The 13,371-nt window shown below is 40.9% G+C and overlaps 1 protein-coding gene across 1 annotated transcript; it reads left to right on the plus strand.

The window, feature by feature from the left end:
• Positions 1-5,098: 5,098 nt before the first annotated feature.
• On the plus strand, positions 5,099-7,294 carry LOC127527423 (uncharacterized protein K02A2.6-like). Its single transcript, XM_051926142.1, has one exon. It carries the CDS (start codon positions 5,099-5,101, stop codon positions 7,292-7,294), a length of 2,196 nt encoding a protein of 731 aa, XP_051782102.1.
• Positions 7,295-13,371: the final 6,077 nt, after the last annotated feature.

The following is a 13,371-nucleotide window of genomic DNA, read 5'->3' on the forward strand; positions in this document are numbered from 1 at the left end:
TGGCAACTTTGATATCTGACCACTTCTTATTTATTTTGGGAACTTTGCGACTTTGTAAACTTGAACTTCTGAGTTTCTCCGCCATTCTGTCACTCGATCAACTTCCTTTTGTGGCTTATATCACTGTTTAAAACAACAAATAGTATGTTTCTCCTTGCCTCTACTTGGTATTCGCTGAAATTCTTCTTTTTCCCCTGTGCTTTTGCCATTATCTTTTCACAGAATGCAAAACATATTGGGCTATTTATATTGATTTGCATATTCAAAGAGGCGTAATTCTGGGAGGATTTGGGTTGGGGTGGCAGGTGCGTGCACATGCTTTATGAAGTGGAAGAATGTGGAAAATGGCATACGCACAGATTTGTGTGTGTTTGCATCTGGATTTTTTTGTGCGTACACACATTTGCATCTTTGTCTGTACGCCATGTTTTAGTAAGAATTCTACACACAGCGTTATGCATGAGGCCCCTGGACATCAACACAAATTGATGATCATATACAAGCTTGGTCTACAATAGAATTAAAATCTTGCAGTACTTTTTTATATTCCCTGCTGCGTGCTCCAGTAAATACAAACTATCGTCAATACACAAATAATCCATTTGCCCTTCATTCACTCAGAACATGAAACCAATGTTGGAAGCACTTTAAGCTTTTATCTGTTGCACCTCTACATGACAACCACTCTTTTCCACCCTCTCAAACATACACTGTATTTAATACTTGGAAAATGCCTGGGATTAAAACATTGATAGACTTGTACATAGATGTTTTTGCATCCTATGAGCAATTACACTTCAAATTTCATTTCTTATCAACACAATTTTTCCGCTACTTTCATGCAGTATTCATTGTTTTCAGGTCCTTATTTTCATGGCTGTGGCCATTAGGTTAATGGTAGCAGTGGCCTTTGGTACTCCATGACTGGAAGTCATCATTTTGGTGATATTACACACTATTTCCTACTTAAGATGACAGCTTCAGTTATCCAAGCTTGTGGAGAAAGAATAAATCTATAGCACAATATGCCTTTAAGTTTTTTTTTTCTAGTTTGGTTTTCATTCACCATTTGTGACAGCCATTTCTGATCATCCATTCTAGATTTGCTCATAGTTTTTTGATTTCCTAGATGACAGACCCTTGTGTGACCGCTCAGTGAATCTCCTGGTTAAAATAGATGTAACCTTATTATTGAAAACTTGTCCTGTTTTCCAACAGCGGTTATGTTTTACGATATATTTAAGCAGCTATTAGTAGAGTATAACATGCAGCCATTAATGTTATTGAATCAGCGGCTCTTCAATAGGATTCATTTTTTTCTTACTTGTTTGCTTGTTGCTAATTGACATCTTAAACTATTTTAAAGCAATTAGGGGAGCAACTGTAACAAGTAGACTAAATAGAACTGTAGAAGCTAAGAACAAATCAATTCTAGTTAACTAATGACAGCAACATAGACATCACTTGTGTATAAGATAATGAAATAAAGCACAGCTTGGTGATTATGTCTAATCTATCAGATTTGGACATGAAAGCAAAGTGTCAATAAAAACTGGTTGTTCAAGAATTTTCATGTTTTTGATAGAAATTGATACCTTTTAATCAAGACGCTATTAAACTAATTCAAAAATACAGCCAAGGCATTACTAGTGTTGCTAATTGCTTTTACCACTTGAAATGATCGATTTTTGATTAATTACATGTAATTACATCGGCTTGCAAAGCCACTTTTTCTATAGCCATCCTTTCAGTGTCCTAATGGCCACTTCTCTTAGCGTATCCTTAATCAGCCATGTAGAAATGCTAATTGGTTATTAGAGAAACCTATATAATTTTATTAGCACTGCCATTGATCAGGTTGTGTATTACTGCTTTCTATTTGATAGAACTGCATATACAGCAAAATTAAGAAACATGGGAAGGCTTGTTACAGGAGCTATGTTAGGGTAAATGTTACTGACATTGCATACACTTACAACATGACATGCTAACTTATAATAAAAACAAATTTGTAATAAATAAATGAACAGATGTACAAATAAATAAATCAACACTGTCATTTAACATGTGCGTAAAGTTGCTTGGATAAAGTCTGACCATGAACTGAACAGAGAGAGTACATATAATAGATAGATAGATAGATAGATAGATAGATAGATAGATAGATAGATAGATAGATAGATAGATAGATAGATAGATAGATAGATAGATAGATAGATAGATAGATAGATAGATAGATAGATAGATAGATAGATAGATTTTATTAAAATCAAATAACATTTCATACAAATAAATCAAGATTTACAAAAATAGGTTCAAAACCAATCAAACCCCACCCCTGAAAAAGAGAGCTAGGCCAGCAAGGTAAAACTTTAAGCTAGTAAAAATAAGTAAATAGATCAATTAATAAATGAATAAAGATAAATGGAGTAAAACAGGGGAGATAACCTGCTTCAATTTAAATGCTTATTTTAAAATGTTATTGATTAGATCCTGCCAGGTTTTGAGAAGTTTTGTGCAGATCCTCTGAGTGCAATTTTGACTTTTTACAAATGGTATATAACATCACTGACTTAGAATAGGTGAGTTAGGATTCTTCCAGCTGAGCAAGATAAGTCTGAGTGCCAGTAGTGTCGTAAAGGCAATCACAGTTTGTTTGTCCTTCTCCACTTTAAGCCCATCTGTGAGTACACCAAACACATCTGTTAATGGGTTAGGAGGGACTGTGACACCAAGGCTGTCTGAAAGGCATTTTAAAATTTTGGTCCAGAATGATGTTAATTTGGTGCAGGCCCAAAACATATGGCCCAGTGAGGCTGGAGCTCGATTGAAACGTTTGCAGGTTGGATCTTGCCCTGGAAATATTTTGGACAATTTTAAATGAGGTAGATGTGCTCGATAAAAGATTTTGAGTTGAATAATTGTATGCTTTGCGCATGTGGAGCTCGAGTGAATTCTGTGCATGGCTGCCTTCCACTCCTTTTCTGAAATGTTGAGTGAGAGATCCTTTTCCCACTGTATTCTGGGATCTTTCAAAGGGAGGGAATGTAAAATGGTTTCATATATTACGGAAATGCTGTGTGAGTCCTCGAGACTGATCAATAGTTTTTTTCCGGCATAGAGGTATGTGGGAGGTGAGAAAAATTGGGCAGGTTCTGTTTAACAAAGTTTTGAATTTGAAGGTAGTGAAAGAAATGTGTTGATGGAGAGTTATACTTGGAGTGTAATTGTTCGTAGGATGCAAAGACATTGTCTATGTACAGATCTCTAACTGATTTAATCCTGAATGTTTTCCAGACATTAAAAACTGTGCACGTTTGACAGGGTGGAAAAAGGTGGTTCTCGTGCAGAGGTACCACAGATAAACGCTTCTCTATCTTAAAATATTTCCTACATTGGTTCGATTTTCTGAGTGAAGCACAATTGGGTTGTTAATATATTGACAATGACTTGTATTTATTGGAGTACAAAGCAAGGAATATAAAAAAGTACTGCAGGATTTTATTTCTATTGCGAACCAAATCCCATGTTGTCCTGTGGGAATCCTGGGCACTGTAGTAATAGGACTACTATTCCCATGAGGCTTTGCGGTATGCCCAGGATGTTGAAGGGTTGGGAACTGCATGCTGGTTGTTGAATAAACGTTTTCTAAGGTTGCGACTCCGTGTCCCGCGTCCTCATTATACATGGTGTCAGAAGCTACGAACTGTAAGTCTCCAGTCTGTTTTAAAAGTTCGGAAGATGTTGTTATTACCGTCGCAGGACAGATGAGAGGGTGTGCGCACAGCTGTGTCAGGAAGAGTCAGCTGGTGTGAGTGAAAGTCGCTGCGATGCACATGCAGGCGGAGGGAGACGCGCAGCAGGTGGACGCATCTGAAAGTTTGGATCCTGAACGCGAGGAGAACAGGGATTTACCAACCAGGATGGCGACAACTGTGCAAATAACTCCCCCAGAGCCGTTCGACTTTTCCTGTCCCACAGACTGGCCGAAGTGGATCAGACGATTCGAAAGGTTCAGAATTGCAACAGCTCTCAATGAAAAAACGGAGGAATATCAGGTGAATTCGCTTTTATATGCCATGGGAGATGCAGCTGATGATGTTTTGGCGGTTTTACCACTGTCTGATGCAGATAAAAAGAAATATGACTCTGTTAAATCAGCATTTGAACAGCATTATGTGGGAAAACACAATGTTATTTTTGAAAGAGCACAGTTTAACTCAAGACAGCAACAAGAAGGGGAGAGTGCAGAGTCCTTCATCACAGCTGTACATAAGTTGTCAGAGAACTGTGGTTTTGGAGTGCTTAAGCAGGAACTTATAAGAGACAGAATTGTGGTTGGCATTAAAGACAAAAAGTTGTCAGAACAGCTACAACTGGACTCAGATTTAACACTTTCTAAAGCCATACGTAAGGTCAGACAGAGCGAAACTGTGAGGAAACAACAAACAATATTGCTCAGCAGTGTACAAAAGAAAAAAACTTCCAACATGGACGCCATACGGTCAAACATGAAGAAAGCAAAGCCACAAACGTGGCAACAGACAAAGAAAAGACAAGGACCAGACAAGCTGTGTGTTAAAGAGTGTGGCCGCTGTGGGCGTAAAAATACACACTCATGGAAAGACTGTCCCGCTAGAGACGTTGAATGTCGTAAGTGTCATAAAAAGGGACATTTTGCCGTAGTTTGTCGCAATAGTGAAGCTGCAGGCTTACGTGAGGTTGTAGAATGTCAAGATAACAGCGAAGATTTTGTGTTTTTGGGAGAAGTAGGGACTGAGAGATCCAAACCATGGGTAGAAAAATTCCTAATGAATGGGGAAAATGTTGAGTTTAAGTTAGACACGGGGCAGACGTTACGTCCATTCCTGAGAAGTGGTACATACCAGAACGAGATGGAACACTGCAGAAACCCCAAAAGACTCTTTTAGGGCCTGGTGGATACCCACTTAACGTGAAGGACTGCTGTAAAGCACAAATAATAGCAAAAGGCCGCAGTACATCAGAGAATATTTACCTGGTTTCAGGGCTAGTTCAGCCACTATTAAGCAGACCAGCATGTGAAGCTTTGGGTTTGGTGTACAGAGTACACACAGTTATGAAGTCTGATGTAGATTTCAGAGCTGCTTATCCAGAGGTTTTTCAGGGTTTAGGCAAGCTACAAGAGTCTTACCACATTCAGCTAGAACAGGGAGCTACACCGGTGGCTCTATCTGTCCCCAGAAGGGTCCCCCTCCCCCTCAGAGATGCAGTGCGTGCAGAGCTACACAGAATGGAAGGAATGGGAGTTATTTCTAAGGTTACTGAGCCAACAGCATGGTGTTCAGGCATGGTAGTCATCCCCAAACTAGGTGGGAAGCCACCTAGGATATGTGTAGATCTCACACCTTTAAACGCAGTAGTAAAAAGAGAACGTCATATCCTTCCAGCAGTAGACCAAACACTAGCGATGTTGACAGATGCTATGGTGTTTACAAAACTGGACGCTCGATCTGGATTTTGGCAAATCCCTCTTACTCCACAGTCAAGGCCCCTCACAACTTTCATCACTCCTTTTGGGAGATATCACTTCAACCGCCTCCCATTTGGAATATCATCGGCGCCAGAACATTTTCAGAGGAGGATGTCTCAAATGCTCGAGGGCTTTGAGGGAGTCATCTGCCATGCCGATGATGTGCTTGTCTATGGCAGGGACAAACAAGAACATGACCAAAGACTTCACCGTGTGCTCCAAAAGTTTCAAAAAGAAGGACTCACTTTAAATGAAAAATGTGAGTTTGCCAAGACTGAAATCATGTTTGTGGGTCACAAGGTTTCGGCAAACGGCATTGAGCCCGACCCAAACAAAGTCAAGGCGATACAACAGCTGCCGCAACCCACATGTGTGGCAGATGTGCGATGTCTCATGGGTATGGCCAACTACCTTGCAAAGTTTGTGCCACAGCTCGCCACGATAACAATGCCATTAAAGGATCTGCAAAAGGAGAGAAATGAATGGAGTTGGGCAGAGCCCCAAGAAACAGCTTTTCAAGGACTGAAAGGGATACTAAGCTCTCCAGAAGTACTTGCTCAGTACTCTAACATGGCAGACACAAGAGTGGCAGCGGATGCATCGTCATATGGGATTGGAGCTGTTCTTACACAAAAGCAGCAAGATGGTTCATGGCGACCCATTACATACATTTCAAGAGGACTAACAGACACCGAGAGGCGCTACGCCCAAATTGAAAAGGAGGCGTTAGCTGTCACATGGGCATGTGAAAGACTGTCATCATACTTAATGGGTCTACATTTCACTTTAATGACAGACCATAAATCTCTGGTCCCTCTGCTCAGCACTAGGGGCTTGGATGATCTTCCCCCGAGGGTCTTGAGGTTTCGTTTAAGACTGCTACGCTTTACCTTTAACATCATTCATGTGCCAGGAAAGAACCTCGTCACAGCTGATGCCCTGTCTAGAGCACCGCTACCTGGTCCGCCCTCTGCAGGTGAGCTGCAGTTTGAAAAAGAGGTGGAAGTTTTTGTTGACAGTCTGGTGATCTGTCTCCCAGCCTCAGACAGGAAGTTGGAGACTGTAAAGACGGCACAAAAAGAAGATTATGTGTGTAGAAAAGTGATTGAGCACTGTTCCACTGGATGGCCAGAGAAATGCCAGCTAGACCCAGACATTAAGCCCTTTTGGCAGCATAGAATGGACTTTCATCTTGCAAACGATCTTCTGATGAAAGGACAGAGATTGGTAATACCACATATCCTCAGAACAAACATTCTAGAGCGTCTGCATGAAGGCCATCAGGGGATTTCCAAGTGCAGAGCCAGAGCTCGAGAGTCTGTTTGGTGGCCAGGCATTTCCACAGAGATTGGTCACATGGTGGATAGCTGCGAGATATGTCAAAAACACAGGGTACAGTCTCACGAACCACTGATACCAACTCAGGTCCCAGACCGCCCATGGCAAAAGGTCGGTATGGATCTTTTTGAATGGTCCAAGAGACAATACCTTCTCTTAATAGACTTTTTCTCAAGATATATTGAGGTAGTTGAGCTTAAGTGCACTTCGGCTGAAGTCACCGTTAAAGCTATCAAGGAGATCTTTGCAAGACATGGAACTGCAGAGACTGTTGTTTCTGATAACGGGCCACAGTTTTCCTCAGAGCTATTCAAAATGTTTGCAGAGGAGTATCAGTTCACACATGTCACCAGCAGCCCACGTTATCCCCAAGCCAACGGGGAGGCCGAACGTGCAGTGTGGACTATAAAGGACTTGTGGAAGAAGGATCCTGATCATAGCTGAGCACTACTGGCATACAGAGCCACTCCACTGGAACATGGGTACTCGCCAGCACAATTGCTAATGGGGAGAAACCTGCGTACGTCCCTACCCCAACCAACAGCTAAAATGGATCCTCAGTGGCCGGACCTGCTTGCTTTTCGAAAGAAGGATGAAGAGGGACGGCGTCAGCAGGCAAAATATTACAACAGGAGACACAGGTCCAGACCTCTGTCACAACTCACACCTGGACAGAAGGTTTGGATCACTACAGAAGGAACTAGTGGTGCAGTTGTCAGGTCTGCCAGTACTCCCAGATCATATGTGGTAGAAACAGATAGGGGTACTTTCAGGCGAAATAGAAGCCATCTTCGACCCACAGGAACTATTACTAGGTCTCGTCGAATGGTGAAAGCGCCTGACAGAATGGATTTGTGAATTATCAGAGGAAATAACATCGCACAAGTGTTCTAAATCTAAGTGGTTGCATATGTTTTGCTGTGTGAAAAAAAAAAAAAAAAGTGTTCATTATGTGTTGTTGGGAAAGACAGAAAAAGGGAAAAAGGAAAAGATGATTAAAGCTAAAAGGAGGAGGTGTAGTAATAGGACTACTATTCCCATGAGGCTTTGCGGTATGCCCAGGATGTTGAAGGGTTGGGAACTGCCTGCTGTTTGTTGAATAAACGTTTTCTAAGGTTGTGACTCCGTGTCCCGCGTCCTCATTATACAGGCACCACTGCTACCCAGGGGGACTGCTGTCTAGCGGTCCGAGGGAGGTACTCTTCTGTGTTTCTTCTCTCCTCCGGTGCTTTCGGTTCCTGACCTGGAAGTGCTTCCTGGATGCAATATGATGGAACTAGAAATACTCCCAGGTCCAGTAAAAAGGAAGCTGCTACACTTCATTCAGGTGAGTCAGAGTCGGGAGGGTAGTCAGAGGAATGGAGAAGAAAAGAGTTGCATTGTTGGAGTTGTGGTGAGTGTGTAAGATATTTGTCAAAATAAATTCATTGATTTACTTCTAGAATGGGCGGCATGGTGGCGCAGTGGTAGCGATACTGCTTTACAGTTAGGAGACCCGGGTTTGCTTCCCAGGTCGTCCCTGCGTGGAGTTTGCATGTTCTCCCCGTGTCTGCGTGGGTTTCCTCCAGGTATTGCGGTTTCCTCCCACAGTCCAAAGACATGCAGGTTAGGTGCATTGGCGATCCTAAATTGTCCCTAGTGTGTGCTTGGTGTGTGTGTGTGTGCGTGTGTGTGTGTGTGTATGCCCTGTGGTACGCTGGCACCCTGCCTGGGGTTTGTTTCCTGCCTTGCGACACTGTGTTGGCTGGGATTGGCTCCAGCAGACCCCCATGACCCTGTAGTTAGGATATAGCGTGTTGCATAATGGATGGATAGATACCTCTAGAACTGTGTCTTTAAATTTGTGTCAAGGATTTGGGTCTGTGGGATGCCCCTCTGTAGGCCATAACATGTTTCTAATAAAAAGTTGTAAGTGCTGTTGACGTGTCTGACTGAGGCGAATGCGGCATCTATGTGTGAATGTCTATGGTAAGACACTTCCTTTCTGGTTTTATAACAGAAGTAGATCACAGTTATGTGATTATTAAGAGTTATTTTTGCTCTAGGTGGTGCAGTGGTAGCGCTGCTGCCTCGCAGTTAGGAGACCTGGGTTTGCTTCCCGGGTCCTCCCTACGTTGAGTTTGCATGTTCTCCCTGTGTCTGCGTGGGTTTCATCCGGGTGCTCCGGTTTCCTCCCACAGTCCAAAGGCATGTAGGTTAGGTGCATTGGCGATCCTAAATTGTCCCTTGTGTGTGTGTGTGTGTGTGTGCCCTGAGGTGTGCTGGCGCCCTGCCTAGAGATTTGTTCCTGCCTTGTGCCCTGTGTTGGCTGGGATTGGCTCCAGCAGACCCCCGTGACCCTGTGTTAGGATATAGCGGGTTGGACAATGACTGACTGATTGACTTTTGCTCAAAACAATATGGAAGTGGCCATGAAGAACAGCATATCAGGTGTCACAATCTAAAAACACACAAAATTAGACCAAAGGAAAAAGCACAAATATCAATGTGATCCTATTATTTTTTGTGTGTGCTGTGATTTTGCAGTTGATTATTTACTTCTGAACATGTGTGCAGATGAATAGTGTCACACAAATGTACATAGGGGACAGTTTAAGGGCCCTGGTGACAGTAATTCCAGGGTTTGGCACTCTACGATAACATCTCCTCTTTTTGTCCCTCTACAGACAGGGAAGGTGGATGGCTTTTCCACCACTTCCAGTGTCCATCCGCCTGCCTGAAACAGTCTTAACTGGAAGGCCCGCCATCTTTGGCAGTCGTATGCAGACTCCCGTCTGAAAAGTCACTACATAACACTTTAACCTGAGTTTTATTTCTCTTTTTATCAGATGTGTGGCCCCAAAACTTCTCACTGTCTTTGTTTTATCATTAGAGCGGTTATGGAGGACTTTGTTTTTTCAGAATGATGAGAGGGCTGCCTTGTAAAGGCTTCGTCATGTGAAATCAGACACCGTGCTTTATGCTGATAATCCGTCTTTTGTTTGGCATTATTGAGTAAAACAAACCAAATTCTGCTTTCTGAAGAAAAACCCGATCTCAATCTGAATCTTTACACATTATCCATGCCGTGACTGTTGAGCAAATTTTCATTTTTCCAGTTTTGATTTTCAGAATGCTTTTGTTCCTTGGCTTAATTTATTTTTTGACTTGATGCTTTTGAAATGGTTAGATTATTTTTATTATGCTTTCACAGTGTGCGATCGTATCTATCTTTCAGTACACCAAAGAATGAAGATTAAAGAGCATCTAAGATGAAATAATAAACAAAAAAGGCTTTTCATAATTTTAAATAAGCTCACTTCTAGTTCTTCACTACTTCTCTGTCAGATAATGTACTTTAATGTCCGCTTTTCTTTTTTTTTAATATTTTTTGAAGTCTGAATAAGGCTAAATTATAGATGATTTATATAATTGAATAATGACAGCCCTATTGCACATAAGCAAATTCTTAACTATCCTGCCAGAATAAATTTGCAAAGAATTATTTGAAATGTGCCAGCAGCAAGAAGCACATTAACTCGTACTGGCAAAGCATGGCACTCAGCTGCTGTTTACTCAAAATCTGCAGTTTCCAGACCTCGGCCTCTTGTTCACTGTGTTTTATCTTCTTTTTTGAAAAATAAAAGGAATAAATGACAAATATTTTGTCCAGATAGGAGCCCCGAGTACACATAGCCTTTACTTTTACCATCATGTTACATTATATCTCACAGTCCTCAGGTGCTATAATTTTTTTCCAGACCCAAAATCATAAATGTATCCGATCTGTCATGATTTTACGTTTAATGACCATGAGTTATTGTTCTTAATAACTCTAAAATATATCCAAGATACCTTCAAAGAGTGCCAACGATGCACTGGAGAAACCCTTTCTGAGTGTTGTTTAAAATTATAATAAAAACATAAAGCTCACCTGGGATCTGTTTTTGACAGCAAGGTAGGCAGCAAAAATACAACATGGTTGCCAAGACATGGCCTGCTTGAATTCAGCAGAAGAGTAAATACATCAAAACAATTAGCTTTGTTACACTTGTTACTACTGTTGTTTCTATTATGTATTTGTTTATTACTATCTGTTTCAAATTATTATAATTTATTTACTTATCTATTAGTTATTTATTTATAGTATATTATAGTTCTTTTATCAGTCTAACACTTGTCCTGTGTCTATGTATAAGTTGCACAGCGGTCCTTTGGAGTGTTATTTCATGCCACCGTATGCTGCAATATGATGTAGGAATGGTACAACAATAAAGACACTTGACTTGACTTGAGATGAGGTTTAGAATAAAAATTGTTTAATGTTCATTTTTTGAACAGTTCTGATTTAGGGGGAAAGCAATGTTGGCTTCGTTTCAGTATGTCATTTGTGCAGGAGCTCAATAGAGCTCAGCTCCTGTACCTCTCATTTTGAGCTCTCTTCACTCTGGGACCCCAAAATCAACATAAAATATTTGTGTTAATTTTTAAATATAAAATACCAGTAATGGCGCACTGCACGATAAATTGCAGTGAATACACTTGACTTGAGCCTTCATAGTTTTCATCCTCTTTCTCTGTACGTTTGGCATTGATTTGCTCAGAGGTTGATGCACTTGCTGCTTCCTGAGAAGCACTTCTATTCTCCTAGTGGCCCGCTTCTTCTCTTCTTTCGTCGGCATCTTTTTGCATTAAAACTGATTAAGTCAGTTTTTGTGTTGCAATTAATTAGTACATTTTTCTTAATTTTTCACATACTCTGGCACTTAAGTCTTCAATCTGCCTCAAGAATGATTTAAGAATAAAAGAGGTAGGGGAAGTGACGGTGAAGGTGGTAGGGATGAGAATGGCACCCATAACGCATGTGCCACACAGCTGCCCTGCTGGCCATTGCCGAGAGTTGATTCTACAATAAATTAAAATAAAAATCAAAAGAGGAATAAAAATCATCACACCAAAAGTGAAAACTAGAGGTCACATAGTATATGTGTACCAAATTTCAGGTCAATAGGTCAAACAGTTTGCAAGCTACAGGTGATTTGAAATTCTGGACAGACAAACGGTCAGCCACGATAGCATATTATATAAGAAGATATTGTTCTTTACTTGTCTTGCACTTGTCCTGTGTTGTAATGTTGCACTGCAGTCCTGGAGAACATTACTTTGTGCCACTGTATGCTGCAATACGGTGTATAGATGGTATAACACTTACATTGACTTGAGAAGAGGTTTTAGAATAAAAATTTAAATGTAACATTGAAGGCCATTTTTGAGACAGCTCTGGTTTTATGTGAAAAAAATGTTGGCTTCTGCTCAGTGCTTCACTTGTGCAGGAGTTTGATAGAGCTCAGCTCCTGTGACTCTGATTGTGAGCTCCCTTCATTCCAAAGTCACTCAAAATCAGTCAGTCAGTCAGTCAGTCATTCTCCAACCCGCTGTATCCTAACATAGGGTCACGGGGGTCTGCTGGAGCCAATTCCAGCCAACACAGGGCGCAAGGCAGGAACCAATCCTGGGCAGGGCGCCAACCCACCGCAGCACTCAAAATTAAGATAAAATATTTGTTTTAAATGTTTTATAATGTTTAAATATACAATGTATAGTTCTTTACTTGTCTTGCACTTGTTCTGTATTATAATGTTGACTTCTGGTCAGTGCTTCATTTTTGCTGGAGCTCAGCAGAGCTCATTTCCTGTACCTCTGATTGAGAGCTTTCTTCGCTGCAAAATCACCCCAAAATCAAGATAAAATATTGATTTTTAATTGGTTTAAATGTTTAAATATACAATATACACAGGTAGTTCTTTCCCTATCTTGTATTTGTCCCATGTTTATGGAGGTGAGTGAAAGATCACGAGACAAAGGGATGATACCGGGTGCTAACGCCTCTCTCCTTTTTTCACCAGACTTAATGAAGAAAAACAATAATCAAATTCACTCACCAACAGTCGTGGATTTCCAAAATGGCTCCTCTTCCATTTCATCATTTCTGTCTCTGATTCTCATGGACGATGTCACTTCCGGGTGCATATTAACGACATCACTTCCGGGCCTACCAGATGATGTCACTTCCACCCATATCACTTCTGGTCGCCCCCTAATGACGCCACTTCCAGTCACACAGTCATGATGTTATTTCCACCACTACTTCCTTCTGGTCACCATTTTCTATAAATACTCACCTTCAACTGTCTTGTATTATCAGCGCTTATGGTTTTGATCACTGTTTACCCGCATTTATTTTTTGAAGGTCTCCGAACATTATACTGAGACAATTCACCAACTCTTATTTTGTTCTTGAGTGAGAATTATTTCCTACAATGTATTTGTTGCACCGGGGTCCTGGGGAGTGTTATCTCATGCCACTGTATGCTGCAATATGATGTATAGATGGTATAACAATAAAACCACTTAAATTGACACGAGAAGAGGTTTAGAATAAAACATTGCTTAATGTTTAAGTCCATTTTAGATGGTATGATGATAAAACCACTAAACCTGACTTGAGAAGAAGTTTAGAATAAAAATTGTTTAATGTTCAA

Source organism: Erpetoichthys calabaricus, chromosome 4, assembly GCF_900747795.2.
Source record: "Erpetoichthys calabaricus chromosome 4, fErpCal1.3, whole genome shotgun sequence".
In the NCBI taxonomy this organism is placed as follows: Eukaryota; Metazoa; Chordata; class Cladistia; order Polypteriformes; family Polypteridae; genus Erpetoichthys; species Erpetoichthys calabaricus.

Bases quoted from the DNA above. Each gene is read 5' to 3' on its own strand.
- LOC127527423 (XM_051926142.1), top strand. From the start codon at position 5,099: ATGAAGTCTGATGTAGATTTCAGAGCTGCTTATCCAGAGGTTTTTCAG.